The sequence below is a fragment of the Lipophrys pholis genome, assembly GCF_963383615.2.
Source record: "Lipophrys pholis genome assembly, chromosome: 20".
Lineage (NCBI taxonomy): Eukaryota > Metazoa > Chordata > Actinopteri > Blenniiformes > Blenniidae > Lipophrys > Lipophrys pholis.
Window position 1 is genome coordinate 24,826,333 of NC_137648.1, and position 18,639 is coordinate 24,844,971.

At 49.1% G+C, this 18,639-nt stretch overlaps 1 protein-coding gene across 1 annotated transcript in view; it reads right to left on the reverse strand.

Moving 5' to 3' along the window:
• cubn (cubilin (intrinsic factor-cobalamin receptor)) overlaps nt 1-18,639 on the reverse strand; it is a gene marked incomplete at both ends in the record, with an annotated part of 170,486 nt that overhangs the window by 22,708 nt on the left and 129,139 nt on the right. The window contains 8 exons of the mRNA XM_080489418.1: nt 580-765; nt 856-1,005; nt 3,186-3,342; nt 5,193-5,380; nt 9,791-10,016; nt 12,636-12,757; nt 12,845-12,994; nt 13,315-13,518. Of these exons, the coding sequence (XP_080345544.1) occupies nt 580-765; nt 856-1,005; nt 3,186-3,342; nt 5,193-5,380; nt 9,791-10,016; nt 12,636-12,757; nt 12,845-12,994; nt 13,315-13,518 (1,383 nt within the window). The remainder of the gene's footprint in view (nt 1-579; nt 766-855; nt 1,006-3,185; nt 3,343-5,192; nt 5,381-9,790; nt 10,017-12,635; nt 12,758-12,844; nt 12,995-13,314; nt 13,519-18,639) is intronic.

Sequence of the window (18,639 nt, forward strand, 5' to 3'; positions counted from 1 at the left end):
TGCAGACCGATAGTTGTCCCATGGACAGATTGTGGATCCCTGCTGCACCTCAGAGTGACCATGGACTCTAATGTTCTCTAATGAGGTCTGAGGCCTTCACAGAACATCTGGATTTATACTGAGATTGGATTGCACACAGCTGGACTCGACTGACTAACTAGGTGACTTCTGAAAGCTCCTGGTTGACCTGGATATGATTTAGAGGGATGAGAGTAAAGAGGGTAGTACATGCTGTACTTCGTTTAACATTGTAGTCTGTCACATAAAAATCCAATAAAATACATTTCCATTTGTGGCTGTAATGTGACCACATGTGAAAAAGGTGGCGGCTGATCAATACTGTACTCAGCTCTGCCACAGACATACACTACGTGATGTGTTCTAACTCAGGTATCGCCATAGTGACGACATACAGACATTGGTTTACAGACAGGTTACAGACATGAAGCAGCACAGCTTCCAGCGGACTCAGAACAAACAAAACCATCATTTCAAACCAAGATGAATTTTTTCACTTAAAGTACATGTTCCTGAGTACGTGTTTTGATTTGCACCTCAGCATGAATGCCAGCTACTCACGTATGGCTCTGTATTCTGCCAGGAAGCCCCTGCTGGTGACCACAGCGTCAGAGTAGAAGTGAAGTAACATAGGCCCAAAGGTGGTGAAGGGTCCTGGGATGCTGCTCCCACACAAAGTGGCCCGAGCACTGGCAGCAGCTGACAGGTCGTAGATCTTCAGTCCATCGTAGAGACAAGTGGGATGAGCTGGGCCACACAGACACAACTCAACATGCAGCTGGCAGTATGAGAAGCATCAGGCACACAGGTTCTACCAGAGGGTGTGAGAATACCTACTTTCCACTTGGAAGGTCTGGAAGGTGATGACGATCACCGTCTGTGGTCCAGCATCGATGGTGTAGTTGCAGTTGGAGTGTCCTGGGTAGTCCGCAGGGTAATTTGGAGAAACCACACGACCGCGGGAAGCTGAGAAGTTTGCGCCACACCCTAATAAAAATGGACATTCAACAGTTTGTTGGCTGTACCACACACAACTGTGATGCACCTCCATCGAAGCAACATGCTTCTACAACTGAGACCGGACGCAACCGGTGCTTCAGGAACCTTCAACCCAAAGCATCAGGAATGGACCTGGAACTCCTGGTTCTCCACAGGACAATGGAACTTAAAGGGCTCACATTATTAGATATCATCATTCTTATTATTTTCCAGCAGTCCTACTCGTCCCCACACCTGTACTGATGTCCCAGAAGTGAAGACAGTCTGTCCTCTCTGTCCCTGGCTTGTTCCAGGTTATAAAAAGTGTGTCGCTCCAAGCAGCCAATCAGAAATCAAACCCTCTACAGTGTCATCGGGGGTTCAGCCAATCCCAATCAAGGTAGGCCCTCCCTTTGACTCCTCCCACAATTAGGCAGCTCTGCTCTGGCACATGGCACCACCAGAGGAAGTCCTTCCTCCTCTTCCCAAGATGGGCATGTGTGGGCGGAGCCAGTCCAGCTCACACAGACACAGCAGATTCTGAATGTAGCTCCTATGATCCAATATTCAAATGAGGAAAATCAAGGAGGAGCTAGAACCTTAGAATACTGAAGGTTTCTGGACCGACCAGACCAGGAGGAGGAGGAGAACAGGAGGAGGAGGAGGAGAACAGGAGGAGGAGGAGGACAGGAGGAGGAGAACAGGAGGAGGAGGAGGACAGGAGGAGGAGGAGGAGAACAGGAGGAGGAGGAGAACAGGAGGAGGAGGAGGAGAACAGGAGGAGGAGGTGAACAGGAGGAGGAGGAGAACAGGAGGAGGAGGAGGAGGAGGAGAACAGGAGGAGGAGGAGGAGAACAGGAGGAGGAGGAGGAGGAGGAGGAGGAGGAGGAGAACAGGAGGAGGAGGTGAACAGGAGGAGGAGGAGGAGAACAGGAGGAGGAGGAGGAGAACAGGAGGAGGAGGTGAACAGGAGGAGGAGGAGGAGAACAGGAGGAACAGGAGGAGGAGATGAACAGGAGGAGAACAGGAGGAGGAGGAGGAGGAGAACAGGAGGAGGAGGTGAACAGGAGGAGGAGGAGAACACGAGGAGGAGGAGGAGGAGAACAGGAGGAGGAGGTGAACAGGAGAAGGAGGAGAACAGGAGGAGGAGGAGAACAGGAGGAGGAGGTGAACAGGAGGAGGAGGAGAACAGGAGGAGGAGGAGGTGAACAGGAGGAGGAGGAGGAGAACAGGAGGAACAGGAGGAGGAGGAGGAGGAGGAGAACAGGAGGAGGAGGTGAACAGGAGGAGGAGGAGAATAGGAGGAGGAGGTGAACAGGAGGAGGAGGAGAACAGGAGGAGGAGGAGGAGGAGGAGGTGAACAGGAGGAGGAGGAGAACAGGAGGAGGAGGTGAACAGGAGGAGGAGGAGGAGAACAGGAGGAACAGGAGGAGGAGGTGAACAGGAGGAGGAGGTGAACAGGAGGAGAACAGGAGGAGGAGGAGGAGGAGGAGAACAGGAGGAGGAGGTGAACAGGAGGAGGAGGAGAACAGGAGGAGGAGGTGAACAGGAGGAGGAGGAGAACAGGAGGAGGAGGTGAACAGGAGAAGGAGGAGAACAGGAGGAGGAGGAGAACAGGAGGAGGAGGTGAACAGGAGGAGGAACAGGAGGAGGAGGAAGAGGAGGAGAACAGGAGGAGGAGAACAGGAGGAGGAGGAGGAGAACAGGAGGAGGAGAACAGGAGGAGGAGGAGGAGAACAGGATGAACAGGAGGAGGAGGTGAACAGGAGGAACAGGAGAACAGGATGAACAGGAGGAGGAGGTGAACAGGAGGAGGAGGAGAACAGGAGGAGGAGGAGGAGGAGGAGAACAGGAGGAGGAGGTGAACAGGAGGAGGAGGTGAACAGGAGGACAACCTCCAAACAAAATACTATAACTACCAATCACAATCACTTTATTAAACTTTAAATGTCGTGCTACACCGGAGGAGGCTCAAAGTGATGTCACCTAATGCAGTAGAATCACTTTCAGTAGAAATGTTGTTACAAATACGACAAACAAATCTTCAGAGTGAAAGAGATGTGATCCATTCTCTCCTCCAACTCCATGTTCTGGTCCAGTTCTATCGTTTCTCCTGGGATGAGGTTGGAAGTGATAAGATTCATCTGAAGATCAAAGACCCAACACATCCAGGTGAAATGTGACCTTACTGGTTCTGAAGGAGACTGAGAACCCTCTTGCGGTTGCTTCAGCAGCCTGGAATCTGCTGTTGATGATGTTGTACGGAGCCACGATGGGCGCTGGAGCCTGGGAGCCACAGCCTGTGGACAGGAGAGTCTCCACTGTTTGGCTGTGACCAGACCACACCTGCACAAACAGGAACACAAAGTGGAACATACACAACCAAACTGAAGTTTACACTTTCATGGATAGTCAGTTTCATGATTATAGTTGAAATACTGAATAAATTCAACACAACTACCGTAAGTTCCAGACTATAAGCCGCTACTTTTTTCACAAGCATTGAACACTGCGGCTTATAAAATGATGTGGATTTTTACGGGTTAACGGGCTTCATGCCACCAGATTCTACTTCCACATATAGAAACATGCTGTTTGAGCCTCTGCTTCTCCAAAACTCGTCCTAACAGTGATATTTCTGCTCTTCATGACCTCATCTTGTGCTGCTTCCCGCGGTCCGGAGCTTCAGCAGCTGATGGCCATGAGTGATGCCTTCAGGTGAATCACGTAAACCCGCCCGCTGGACTCCCTGGCTGAGAAATCTGTATCTATATGTTTAGACTGCTATATGTTTAGACTGCTATATGTTTAGATTGCTATATGTTTAGACTTCTATATACTTAGACTGCTATATGTTTAGACTGCTATATGTTTAGACTTCTATATGTTTAGACTTCTATATACTTAGACTTCTATATACTTAGACTGCTATATACTTAGACTTCTATATACTTAGACTGCTATATCTGCCTGAGCACTACACTGCTGGGTGTGCCCCTCCCTCCCGTCTCAGTGAGGAAGACTCCCAACATTTTAATCATATTTAGCTTGTAACCTTGCTACTGTATGATCCCCACAGTTCATTAACATGACGGAGGGCAGAGTTACGTGATGCACTTGAACGCATCACTCCAAGCTGTCAGCTCCTGCAGTGAAAAGCAGACCAACATGGCGGCTTGGGCACAAACTTTCTCTTTTATTACTGAAACAGTTCAGCGAAATGTGTTTCTGAAAACATTTGAAGCGAGAAATAAACTGTGCAGTTGAAAAAGTTAAAATGCTGCTTCACTTTTTCTCCCCAAAAAAAAAAGAAAAAAAAGAAATATGTCTGCTGTGAGGGGGCGTGGACTGTTATGAGGGGGCGTGGTCTGCTGTGAGGGGGCGTGGTCTGCCGTGAGGGGGCGTGGTCTGTTCCAAAGCTTCTTCGAGACATAAACAGTTCTGCCCAACAAGCACTTTTTTTCTGCAGCTGGCTGGTTAAAATCTCTCTCTCTCTGTCTCTCTCTCTCTCTCTCTCTCTCTCTCTCTCTCTCTCTCTGTCTCTCTCTCTCTCTCTCTCTCTGTCTCTCTCTCTCTCTCTCTCTCTGTCATATAACAACCACTTGAAAATTGATGTACACAAGCTGACCAGGGTTGCCAGATATGGTGGTATCCCCCTTTCTATTTAGGTTTTTGTGCATTTGTGTGTTTATGGCGTGTTGATGATTACACATAGAAAACTTTTAGGGTGGCGGTGTGGCGAAGCCCTCAAGTTGCCGTCTGTAGATCGCAGTAGTGGCTGATGTTAGTTTGTTCATTGTTCTGCAATAGTTTCGTTTCTTAATCGGTTGTAAAATCTGCAGTACGATCTGGTTTTGCTCGCTCGTTGTTGGATTTAGTATTCTCTGAACTTTCTCTGTGTTGTGTTGAATGTAAAATGTCTCAAGGTAACTATGTTAACATTTTATGAATGTACTAAATTGAAAATGTAATTTATGTAATAATTTACTTTGCTCAGCTTTCTCATCTTTAAATACAAAGTACTATTTGAAAATGGTTCCCCTGTTGTCAGGATGTTGAACAGTGTAGAAAATCAGCAGAACATGAAGAAGAATGATAGTAAAGTGCTTTCTAAGAGATTCTAACGTGTTTCTTTGTGCTGTGTGTGTTTTAAATGTCACCTTCTAATTCATGTTGAAGTTTCTGGTGGACGATACCTTTATGTAACTGGACTGGCAGGCTCCACCTTCATCTGGAATTTCAAAATCACTGTTGAAGCTCATCTCCACATGGTTTCCTTCATGAGCAACGATCTTCCAGGAACATTCCACATTAGCTGGGAAGTTCTGAGGATAGTTGGGAGACTGGAATGTCCCCATGTCAGCATGAATCACACCACCACAACCTGGCAACAAAACAATGAGTAACTGGATGATATCAATTTTAAAAAATATTAATATAACATTGAAATACGATTTGAAAACAGTTTGAATATTTGCCATTTTTAGGATTTCCCATTTCATGAATCTTCAGGGAGGACAAGTGCAACAACTAAAGTGATGAAGAGCTGAGCTTCTACACAAACTGCATGTTAAGATCTGAAATGGAATTAACTCCCAACAGAACCAGTGAAATGTTGTTTTAATGCAACACATCTCCAAAATGTATTTTAAGAGCAACAAAATGCTTGAAAAGTGAACAGGCAGTAAAATAGTCCAGGTGCTGAATAAGTTTGTCTGCTGGCCTTTGAGCATAAGAACATACTCAACACTTTAACGTCTCTGATTCAAAATTATGCTTGATAAAATATTGTATATTGTAATATATTTAAAATATTTGAATATTTATAAAATATACATTTGGAAGCATTTATTTTGAAAAATGTGGAGGGGGGGGTTATTTTGAAAGCCTACTAAACTCTAATCTATATATTTATATGAACAGTTTCTGGACAATAAACTCAGAACCAATGTATTTAGACAGAACCTGTTCTCCATTCCAAAGCCTCGGGTGTAAATCCACTTTCTGGACTCAAATGGTGGTTTAGACTCTCATCAAAAAGCACTACAGCTTTCACCTGTCTGTCTCCTCCACCCGTCTCACCACCATGAGGAGCTTTCACCCGTCTGTCTCCTCCACCTGTCTCACCACCATGAGGAGCTATCACCTGTCTGTCTCCTCCACCTGTCTCACCACCATGAGGAGCTTTCACCCGTCTGTCTCCTCCACCTGTCTCACCATCACGAGGAGCTTTCACCTGTCTGTCTCTTCCACCCGTCTCACCACCACGAGGAGCTTTCACCTGTCGGTCTCCTCCACCCGTCTCACCACCACGAGGAGCTTTCACCTGTCTGTCTCCTCCACCTGTCTCACCACCATGAGGAGCTATCACCTGTCTGTCTCCTCCACCCGTCTCACCACCATGAGGAGCTATCACCTGTCTGTCTCCTCCACCTGTCTCACCACCATGAGGAGCTATCACCTGTCTGTCACCTCCACCTGTCTCACCACCATGAGGAGCTATCACCTGTCTGTCTCCTCCACCTGTCTCACCACCATGAGGAGCTATCACCTGTCTGTCACCTCCACCTGTCTCACCACCATGAGGAGCTATCACCTGTCTGTCTCCTCCACCTGTCTCACCATCTTGAGGAGCTTTCACCTGTCTGTCTCCTCCACCTGTCTCACCATCTTGAGGAGCTTTCACCTGTCTATCTCCTCCACCTGTCTCAGAACTCATCTGTTCAAAACTGCATATTCCCTCTGGTGCCAATTGCCCTGAGTCTTGTATTTTCTCTTGTATTGTTTTTACTGTTTTAATGAGTTTTAACTCTGATTGTACGGCATCCTTGAGTGCCAAGAAAGGCACCTTGAAATAAAATGTCTCATTCATTTTGTTATTATGTTATCTGTGTGAGGTCAGGGCTCACACCCTGCTACTGGTACCATGGAACCCAGTACAACCTGCCTCATGGACGAGCAGTCAGCGTCTAACCCGGCTCCCCCACCAGGGTATGCTGGTGAGCAAGGAGGCATGTCACCCAGCAGGACATCTTCTGAGCCAACGGCCAGCATGCAAATGGCGCCGTGGAGTGTATCAGGTCACAGTTGATAGATTCCACTAAGTGACGATCCACTGCATCCGTCTCCATCTCCAGTCGTCGGGACCTGGTCTTGCCACTGGACTCAGTTGGTCCCGGACTAGAGAGTGAGGTCGATGTGGTGCAACTCTTTCTCAAGTCATCAATCATCTTCTTCACCTGTTCATCCACCCACCATACTGTCATTCCTCATCCCTTCATCCCCAGGCGCCGTGGCCACAGGCGAGTGACGAAGCGACAGGTGTAGGTACACTGGTCGTGGTAGCTACAAGCCTGCACACAGGCGGCTCGGACTATATGGTCGTTGCTCACTGACGGAGCAGCAGTGGACCTCGGCAGCCATCTGAGCGACTGAGCAGCCCACTGCTCACCTGGCTGACCTGAGGAAGGAGCTAGATAAGGTTCCCCAAACATTGCCTTCTCCTCCACATCCTCGCTCGTTTGCCACGACTGGCGGGAACCCTATTTGTGCGGTCGACATAAGAAGAAAGTAAAAGCTACACCTTTGAACCTTGCTGCATGGAATGTTGGCACCCTTGTTGACAGGGTTGGTTCTGACAGACCCCAAAGGCACACAGCACAGATTGCTAATGAGCTAGCCAGATATAGCATCGACATCGTGAGCCCAGGCGAGCAGGAAGAGAGAGCGCTCTGAGAGAGCTGCATGCTGCACTTTCTTTTGGAGTGGCCCTGGAACCGGAGAGAGACGTCCATCTTTGGGGCCAGCTCTGGACCAGTGCAGCAGACACACAGAGGACCCTCGCCAGGGTCAACCCACAAGAAGCAGAAGGTCCAGAGAACATCCCGGGACGTGTGCTCGAAGTCTGCGCTGGCGAGCTGCCAGAATATACTGACGGACATTTTCAACATCTCCCTCCGTCAGGCCATTGTCCCCACATGTTTCAAATCATCCACAAGAGTCTCAGTGGCAGAAAAATCAGTTGTGTCATGTCATAACTCACCTGGACAATAAAGAGACTTTTGCTGGAATCCTGTACATTGATTTCAGCTCAACATATAACGCGATCATCCCCTAGTGCTAATACTCAGCCTGGATACTGCCACATGTCTCCAGGTCCTGGACTTTCTAACTGAGAGACTTCAGCCTGTGCGGGTCAGAAAGAACATTTCCAACTCTATCAGACGGAGTACTGGAGCTCCTCAAGGCTGTGTGCTCAGTCCACTGTTGTTCACACTGCTGACACAGGACCTTGCAGCCACACAAGAGAGGATCCAGATCACCAAGTTCGCTGGAGACGCCACAGTGGTGGGACTCATTCTTGGGAGAGAAACTTTGCCTTCAGTTCTGGAGACAGGCTCTCTACAGGACAGGCCGAGGAGAGTCAGACTACGGGAGGAGGACTGAGGACCACCTGGACAGGAACAACAGCAGGTGAGGCAGGGACGCATCGCTGGCAGAGGAGCTGAACCGCCGTCACCGGCTTTGAGGTGGAGCCACCAGAAGTAGCTGCTCCACCCTGAGGCCCAAAGCAGCGTTTCCTTAAAGGTGGAGGAGAATGAGGTGAGGCGCAGACTCTGGACCGTCAATCCGAGGAAGGCCACTGGACCCGACAGTGTACCTGGACTGGTACTGAAGGACTGTGCAGACCAGCTGGCTGGAGTCTTCACCAGGATCTTCAACCAGTCTCTGTCCCAGTCCACCGTCCCTCCCTGCCTGAAATCCTCCATCAAAGTCCCACCGACAAAGAAATCCCACACCACCAGTCTTAATGACAAGCGGCCAGTTGCACTCACCCCCGTGGTGATGAAGGATTGCTATGGCAACAACACATCATCAGTAGGTTAAACTAACCTGTCTCACGACGGTCTAAACCAGCTCACGTTCCCTATTAGTGGTGAACAATCCAACGCTGGTGAATTCTGCTTCACAATGATAGGAAGAGCCGACATCCAAGGATCAAAAAGCGACGTCGCTATGAACGCTTGGCCGCCACGAGCCAGTTCTCCTGTGGTCACTTCTCTGACACCTCCTGCCTGAAACCCCGAGCGGCTCGCTGCAGTGCACCATGGGAGTTTCTGTCCGTTGCATTTTAGCCGCTATTGGGGTTATTTTAAGTTTGTAGTGTTGGTCATGATTGTGTTGTGTTTTTGGTGCTTTGTTCATGTTAGTTAATTCATGGTCGGGAGACGCAGGGGAGACCAACTTCTACTGCAGAGTGAAGCTGTCCTCAGCTTCAGGGTGAACTCCCTGGCCTCACAGCCGGAGGAAAGCAGGACATGGAACTCAGTTCCTCAGATGAACACTTGTTGTATTTATTGGCCAGTTAGGTTCATGTACAGCTTCTGCTAGATCCGCTCCACAGCACCTCGCTCTCAGGCACACTGGTCAAGTGCAGCACGTCTCTTAAAGGGCCACGCACACAATGTTTTCTAACGGTAAAGTGGCAATGCCATAAGAAAATAATATTCATCATTTTGAATGTCAGTACATCACAATGTAGGACTGTTGTTCAAATAACATCCGTAGAAAGAAATTTAAGGTGTGTATTGGCCTAAGTACTTGGTATCAGTATCGGTGAGTACTCAAATGCAAGTACTCGTATACTGCTTGTTTTGGAAAAAAGTGGTATTGGTGCATCCCTAGTAAAGGTCCATTGTAAATTATATTATATTTAGTTGTTGTTTTATGTGCCCCGTCAAGCACTTTGGAGTACCTTTGTACTCGTAGGTTTCTTTAACTTGTGTGAACATACCTGAAGAATCAGCATGCCAAGAGGCCAGGAACCCTCCAGTGGACACAGAATGGTCCGCCAGAAAAACCACAGCGAGTTTGTTGGACCCGGACTGAATGGTTCCCGGGGAAGCGGAGCCACAATACTGACCAATCACAGGGGAACCAGGGGATCCTCCATTAAAGATGGTGACAGAGTCCCAGCCACATGTGCTGTGGGCTTCCACATTGAAATAACTGAACGTCAGCTGCAGACAGACAGGAAGAGAGGACCAACACATTGTTAGATACGTTTTCTTTGGTCTCAACATCTACTAACAACACCGAACAATAAGCAGAACCTCACTTCTCACAAGTAAAGACTTTTCTAGAGCTCCATCAGTCATATGATTATTCTGTTTTTGGCTGTTCACCTTTCCTCTGATTTAGACCGCATGACATCAGGGAGTCTGGTCAGGGCTGATTAAATCCCTCCCCCTGACACAGGACTGCTGGACGGACTGAAAAGGGGCACAGCCAGTGGAGGAAGAAGAGCTGGGATGTGTGGCTGAAAGAGGCTTCAGCAAGGTGTGTATTGGTGTGGTTCAATAAAAAAGCAAAGCACCACAGAGGCACCAGAAGAACAATGCAGACCTCTCCCAGCCAGGAGGAACCAGAGGAGGAAGACAGGTAGGGTGGACAGAGGCAGTGTGGATAGAGGTCGGGTGGAGAGAGGCAGGGTGGAGAGAGGCAGGGTGGAGAGAGGTTGGGTGGAGAGAGGCAGGGTGGACAGAGGAAGTGTGGACAGAGGTCGAGTGGAGAGAGGTAGGGTGGACAGAGGAAGTGTGGACAGAGGTCGAGTGGAGAGAGGTAGGGTGGAGAAAGGCAGGGTGGAGAGAGGTAGGGTGGAGAGAGGTTGGATGGACAGAGGCAGGGTGGACAGAGGTCAGGTGGAGAGTGGTAAGGTGGAGAGAGGCAGGGTGGACAGAGGTCGGGTGGAGAGAGGCAGGGTGGACAGAGGCAGGGTGGAGAGAGGTAAGGTGGAGAGAGGTAGGGTGCAGAGAGGCAGGGTGGACAGAGGTCGAGTGGAGAGAGGTAGGGTGGAGAGAGGCAGGGTGGAGAGAGGTAAGGTGGAGAGAGGCAGGGTGGACAGAGGTCGAGTGGAGAGAGGTAGGGTGGAGAGAGGCAGGGTGGAGAGAGGTAAGGTGGAGAGAGGCAGGGTGGAGAGAGGCAGGGTGGACAGAGGTTGGGTGGAGAGAGGCAGGGTGGACAGAGGCAGGGTGGAGAGAGGCAGGATGGAGAGAGGTAGGGTGGACAGAGGCAGGGTGGAGAGAGGCAGGGTGGCGAGAGGCAGGGTGGAGAGAAGTCGGGTGGAGAGAGGCAGGGTGTAGAGAGGTAGGGTGGAGAGAGGCAGGGTGGAGAGAGGCCGGGTGGACAAAGGTCAGTTGGAGAGAGGCAGGGTGGACAGAGGTTGGGTGGAGAGAGGCAGGGTGGACAGAGGCAGGGTGGAGAGAGGTAGGGTGGAGAGAGGCAGGGTGGAGAGAGGCAGGATGGAGAGACGTAGGGTGGACAGAGGCAGGGTGGACAGAGACAGGGTGGAGAGAGGCAGGGTGGAGAGAAGTCGGGTGGAGAGAGGCAGGGTGGAGAGAGGTAGGGCGGACAGAGGCAGGGTGGAGAGAGGTCGGGTGGAGAGAGGCAGGGTGGAGAGAGGCAGGGTGGAGAGAGGTAAGATGGAGAGAGGCAGGGTGGACAGAGGTCGGGTGGAGAGAGGTAGGGTGGAGAAAGGCAGGCTGGAGACAGGCAGGGTGGAGAGAGGTAGGGTGGAGAGAGGGAGGGTGGAGAGAGGCAGAGTGGAGAGAGGTCAGGTGGAGAGAGGCGCGGTGGACAGAGGCAGGGTGGACAGAGGCAGGGTGGAGAGAGGCAGGGTGGAGAGAGGAAGGGTGGAGGGAGGTAGGGTGGAGAGAGGTAGGGTGGACAGAGGCAGGGTGGAGAGAGGCAGGGTGGAGAGAGGAAGGGTGGAGGGAGGTAGGGTGGAGAGAGGTAGGGTGGACAGAGGCAGGGTGGAGAGAGGTAGGGTGGAGAGAGATAGGGTTGACAGAGGCAGGGTGGACAGAGACAGGGTGGAGAGAGGCAGGGTGGAGAGAGGCAGGGTGGAGAGAGGCAGGGTGGAGAGAAGTGAAGTCAACAATGAGTTCTTTTGTTTTGTTGACATTCAGATTATCAGCCAGGTTCTGCACCGCTCCGCTGTAGGTCAGGTCCTCATGGTTCTGGATCAGGCCCCCTACTGTAGTATCATCTGTGTATTTTATGATGTGGTTAGTGGGTGGTGTCATTAGGGTGAAGCCTCTGAAGCAGTTGTGTTTTTGAGGACAGAACTGAAGAATGGAAGATCGCTGACTTGGAGATCTCCACTCAATGTCTTTTCAGTGTCTAACCAGCTTTAATCTGAAGAGTTCTGTTTGATCCACTTCATTAGGTCCACTAATTTATTGGCCAATAATAATTATTGAGGTTTGGTACCTCTCAGCCAGTCCTTGGTCCTTGGCGTTCTGTAGAGGTTTTTTAACTTATAGAGCTAGCCTTTACTGAGTGAGTGCAGAAATGCCGAGACTAACGTGTGTGGAACCATTGTTCCCAGGAGCTGCTCAACAGTCAGGAAGTGTTTGGGTTCTAGGTATGCTGTCAAACTAAGAGAGGCAGGGAGATGCTTTCCACAATAGAAGATACTCTAATAGTCGTAGACCCACTTACCACCTTGTAAGTGGAACAACTGAAGATTATGAATGGAAATGTTGTTCAGTGAAACACTAAAAGTTGCCATTTATCCAATGTAGTAAGTTGATTAATGTAATGGATTTGATTTGACTCCTCCGTCAGAACAGACTTACTGAGATAGTGTGGCCCTCAGGAGCCTCCAGCAGCCAGGCGCAGCGACTTGGACTGGGATACATTGCTGGGTAGTGGGGACTGGATAGTACTCCTCCTTCACCTGTCTGGAAACCTCCACATTCTGCGTACAGAACTTGATCCATCACAGTCCAATTCAAAACAGCTCCATTGTCATTACTATGCACCGCCTGTCAGTTGTGTGCCATACCAGAGAAGGAGTAGGTGACCTTGAAGCCCAGGTCTCCCACCGATGCATCAGTCCTGAAATTGAGCCACAGCTCTGGAGTGAAGACCACAATGGGAATGCTGGGTTTGGTCTGACCACAAAACCTGGCCAGCAACTCCCCGTCTGAGTCGCCTGAAGGAGGAAAAGGACTTAAAGACACTCCATTGAACAAGAAGAGGGTGTTTGGGTAATCCACCGACACACAACATCCAACATTAACAAGATTCTGTCAAAACTGCAAAGATTCTACTAACAAATCCTGTAATGGGGGGGGGGGGGGGGGGGTCAACCTACAATCGAGGCCTCTGGGCCTCTTTCCTAATATAAAACTTTGAAACTCATTGAGAACATTGATAATGGGTTCCTTTAACATTTTTGATATTGGTTCATCAACATTAGGTGGGTCATCCTCAGGGTCCACAATCAATCACAGCTGACCTGAGCACACTCACCTAGACGGATCTGCAGGAAGTCCGTCTCACAGGTCTGATGGTTTTGCACGTGCAGGTCGTCAATCAGAACCACAATGGAGGAATTGATGTGTTGTGGGTTCTGAATCAGCCACTCACAGTTGAGATTGTTGCTGTAGTTGGTCAGCAGGTAACCAGGAGAGGTAAAGTTTCCACCTGCTGGGTTGTTGAGAAGTCCACCACAATCTAACATGGAGACAGAATTTACAGAAAACACTTCAGCACAATCACTCTGAGGATCCTAGTCCTGACAGCTGAAGCTGGAACTGATATACAGTACATGGTCATTAAGAATGGAGCTAAGAGTAATATCTAAAAGCAAAGGTTTTATCTCACTCAGCCAGCCGGGTCATACTTCATTTTTACAGGTAGAAAAACTGACGCAGAGCAAAAACACTTGTTTCTTCCTAAATGATGGTTTGTTTAATGGTTTTTAATCTGGGAATGGAGAACATCCAACAGGTTGGAATAAGGGCCCAACCAAATAAATGTGTATCACTAAAGTATGTTTACAGAATTTACAGTAGTACATGACGATAAAGCAGCTTTATACGTAAAATACTTTGGTGGCTTTGACTTAACCCTCCACAGGACTTCAGGCAGTAAAGCACATTTCTGGTCATGACACGGTCCCTCTGACACGGTCCCTTTGACACGGTCCCTTTGACACGGTCCCTTTGACACGGTCCCTCTGAAATGTTTCTTTGACACAGTCCCTTTGACACGGTCCCTTTGACACGGTCCCTCTGACATGGTCCCTCTGACACGGTCCCTTTGACACGGTCCCTCTGACATGGTCCCTCTGACACGGTCCCTCTGACACGGTCCCTTTGAAATGTTTCTTGGAAACGTCACAGAATAGGTTTCTGTCCAAGAACATGAGGGTGTGAATTGGGTACAGGACTGTGTTGGGGGTTCGGACATTTCAGGAATCAAAGACCCAGCCAGGGAAAAAGGGGACATTGAGACATGGCTGAGTGGAGAAGTGTGGACCCAGAATCATGTTAGAGATCCAGTGAGAAGGTCAAGTGATGGTCAGAGGGCAACATGATGTGTGTGTGCCTGGATGCACTCTTAAACGCTTGAATGTATGATTATTGTATACAGAAAAGCTGATGATGATGAGTCTGCTGAAGAGGAAGAAGAAGAAAATGAAGATGTCCCTTTTCACACCTACACAGATGGAGAACAGCCTCCAGTATCAACTCCACGGAGTATCCTGAATGGCAGGGAAGCTTCACAAAAGCAAAAGATATTCTATCTCCAGATCAATATTTCAAGCAGTTGTTTTTTATTTGAAGATATCCTTGAAGTACTTGTAGAGCAGTCAAGTGTGAATGCTCCAGAGTGTGACCTTGACTAACCCCTAAACCTCACCAGTACAGACCTGGAGCAAGTCCTGGGTACAGGAGTTTACATGTCACTGTATGGATTACCAGCATGAAGCCAGCTGAGGACCCCAGGTAGCTTGGGGGGACATCCAGAGGTGCAGGACAGCACTTCAACAATGAAGCAGGAACACAGGATATTCCAGATCAACTGACCCAGATCCAGATCCAGCCACTGCTAGATGGTATCACCTCGAAACTGAGTGAAAAGCTTGATGGAGATCAACATCCATCACCAAGATGGTTTGTTCCTTCCTTCAAGGGAAGGAACTACAGCAATAACTTCCAGATAAACTCCATCAATGGGGTTACAAAATACTTCTCTTGCTCAGTTCTGAAGGTCTACCACACAACTCTGGAGTACAGGGAGAGTTGTTCAACCCCCCGAGCTGCCAGATGTTGGATCCAGTGGCGACGCTGTCCTCTGCCTGAGCCCGTTAATACCCAAGCAATGGAATAACAAGTTGTTCTTTGACAACTGCTTTACCAGTGTCCCTCTCAACCTCGCTCCGCGGGAAGGAACCCATTTAACTGGAACTGTTCCCAGGAACAGAGCAGCAGGAGTTCATCTGATGTCAAACAGACCTGAGCTCTCCCAGAGCAGACTGCTGTGGTTGGAGAACATGTGTTGAATCAATCAGCCAGTCCAGCCGCTGTGCAGAGAAGACGGCTCACCCATGTCCCCTGTCCTGTCGTAGTGAGAGGACAAGAAAAAAGAAAGCTGCAAACAGCATTGAACAGGTCCTAGTTTGATCCCTTCTCTCTGATCAGTGATTGGATGCATGTCCTCCAGGTGGCGCTGCAGATGAGGGTTTATGTTGGCCTATGGATGTGATGAGGGGTGACTATGATCGTCTATGTAAAGTTTCAGGTGGACTGGAGCATGTAGAGCAGAGTTCCCTATCACTCTGGTTCCAGTTTGCCACCGTGGCCTCCCCCTTGAAGGGTTCCACCCCCCCAGGAATGCTTTAGAATAGGAGAAAAGTTCATCAACAATCAATTCAAAATGGCTGACTTCCTGTTGGGGATCCTGGCATGGATGATGATGATGATGATGATGATGATTACTACTACTACTACTAATACTAATGATAATAATATCAATGGTAAATAAACCTCCTCCCAGCTTCACTGCTGTGCAGAGTGTCCTCTTCGCTCTCCGCTTCACACTTTGCTTTTGCCCTTTTTAGTTCTTTTCTTCTTTTTCTTTCTCCCTTCTTACATAATATTCATTCTGACTACTGATAAGAGGAACAAAAACTTTACTCAGGACACAGTACTTTGTACTCTCAGCCAGCAACCAGAGGAATCCTACCAACAGTCGGAGACAGAAAGTCGTCCAGCTGAAGGACGGAGACAAACTGGCTGATGAGGTGAAGCAGCTGGAACAGAGGATTGAATCACCGTGAAATACGTGAAAGTGAGTACTTCATGTACTCTGTGGTAGCTCCAGCCCTAAAGCACCGGAGCCAGACCTAAGGCATCGACTCCAGCCCTAAAGCACCAGAACCAGACCTAAGGCATCGACTCCAGCCCTAAAGCACCGGATCAGACCTAAAGCATCGACTCCAGCCCTAAAGCACCAGAACCAGACCTAAGGCATCGACTCCAGCCCTAAAGCACCGGATCAGACCTAAAGCATCGACTCCAGCCCTAAAGCACCGGAACCAGACCTAAAGCATCGACTCCAGCCCTAAAGCACCGGATCAGACCTAAGGTATCGACTCCAGCCCTAAAGCACTGGAGCCAGACCTAAAGCATCGACTCCAGCCCTAAAGCACCAGAGCCAGACCTAAAGCATCGACTCCAGCCCTAAAGCACCAGAACCAGACCTAAGGCATCGACTCCAGCCCTAAAGCACCAGAGCTAGACCTGAGGCATCGACTCCAACCCAAAAGCACCAGAGCCAGACCTAAGGCATTGACTCCAGCCCTAAAGCACTGGAGCCAGACCTAAAGCATTGTGGTGAAAGATGTGTGTGTCTCTGACCAGGACCTTGTCTCATTTAAAGTCTCCGTCTCAGCTGACAGCAGGACAAGGACAACAGCGCTTATCAGAAAAGGTCCCATTGATGAAAAGACACGGCGTGTCTTCAGCCAGACGTTCTCTAGCATGCAGCTCTGCTGCAGCTTCTATCAAGAACCTTGTAGAGAACTTCAGCTCTAAAGTTAGAACCATCATTGATCCCATAGCGCCAGTCAGAGCTAAAGTAGTGTGTGATAGGAGGACAGCTCCATGGAGGAAGAAGACACTGGTTAAGGCCCAGAAAAGACAATCTAAGCTCCACCTTCATTAGGACATGTCCAAAGAAAGGCTTGGCATGTAGAAGCTAGAATTAGAAAGGGCCAGACAATGGTTCTTCTCTGAGGTTCTCAGCAAACACAGTACTAATGCTGGTACTTGGTTTAGTGTGGTGGACAGACTGAGACAGACAGTCCCTCGCCATCAGGACCTCCTGAACTCTTCTCAGATGCATCTTGGAATGATGTCCCTCCTATTGCACCATCAAATGAGCCCGATCAGACTGAGTCAGTGGGTGGAGCTCAGGCATTACGACTGGAACCCCTGAGCCTCCACCCAAAGATGTTCTGTCTAATCTGGCAGATGTTCTCCTGTTAGACTGAGCAGCACTAACCCAAATTGTTCTCCAGCTCAGACCCACAACATGCAGCCTCCACCCTCTCCACCCTCTCCACCCTCTGCACACAAAGTCTTTACACATGTTTTACACTGTCCAGCTCCAGAGGTACTACACAGAGTACACAGAGTACACAGCTCTCTTCAGACGCTGTTTTTACTAAAACTCTTCTGAAAGCTCTTTTAAAAAAGAGTAATCTGGATACTTGAGGAATCAGTAACTCCAGGCCCAGATCAAAGCTTTCTGAAGTCAGATTAATGAAAAGGAGCTTTTTACACAACTTCCTGCTTTTCTGGCTCAAAACAAGGAGCTGAATGTTTTCCAGTCTGGATTGGGGTCAGAGCACTGAAACACTGGGATTAAAGTGCTGGAGGACGTCTCCATGAGCAGGGACACGTCCACTGTCTCACTTTGACTCTGACTGGATCTTAGTGCTGCTTTGGACACAGTTGGACACAACGTCCTGCTGGACCCACTGGAACAATGGTTGGACCTTCTGGCTCTGCACTCAGTGGCTTTAAATCCTCCTGGCAAGATGGCCGCCATTCTGTGTCAGCAGCTGATTGTGAACGTGAGCAAATCACTTGTGGGGTTCCTCAGGGCTCCATCCTGGGGCCCTTTAGTGAACATCTCCAGCTCCCACTGGCTCAGATCATGGAACATTACAACATCTCTTCTCAGAATGACCAGACCACACTCAGCTCTATATCTCAGTGTCAGTGAATGACCACGCCCCCTGATACCGGCGGAGGAAATGAAGGAGTGATGAGTCAGCACGTTTTACAACTCAACCCAGAGAAAACTCAGCTCATTGTTTTTGGTCCCAAAGAAGAAAGGTTAAAGGTCAGTGCTCATCTTGACTTCAGGTCACTCAGGACATCAGATCAGGCAGAAATATGGGTGGAGTTCTGGACTCCACCCTGAAATTCTACAGCCACATTAAGACAAGAACCACATCAGCTTCCTACCTTCTGAACAATGTTGAAGAAGGAGAAACTTCTTCTGCTTTCATCTTCACTGGAACGGAGTGTTTACACATTACACCACCACACAGAGGGTGGAGCACATTACACCACCACACTGAGGGTGGAACACATTACACCACCACACAGAGGGGGGAGCACATTACACCACCACACAGAGGGTGGAGCACATTACACAACCACACTGAGGGTGGAACACATTACACCACCACACTGAGGGTGGAGCACATTACACCACCACACAGAGCCACCACACTGAGGGTGGAGCACATTCCCCCCACACTGAGGGTGGAGCTCA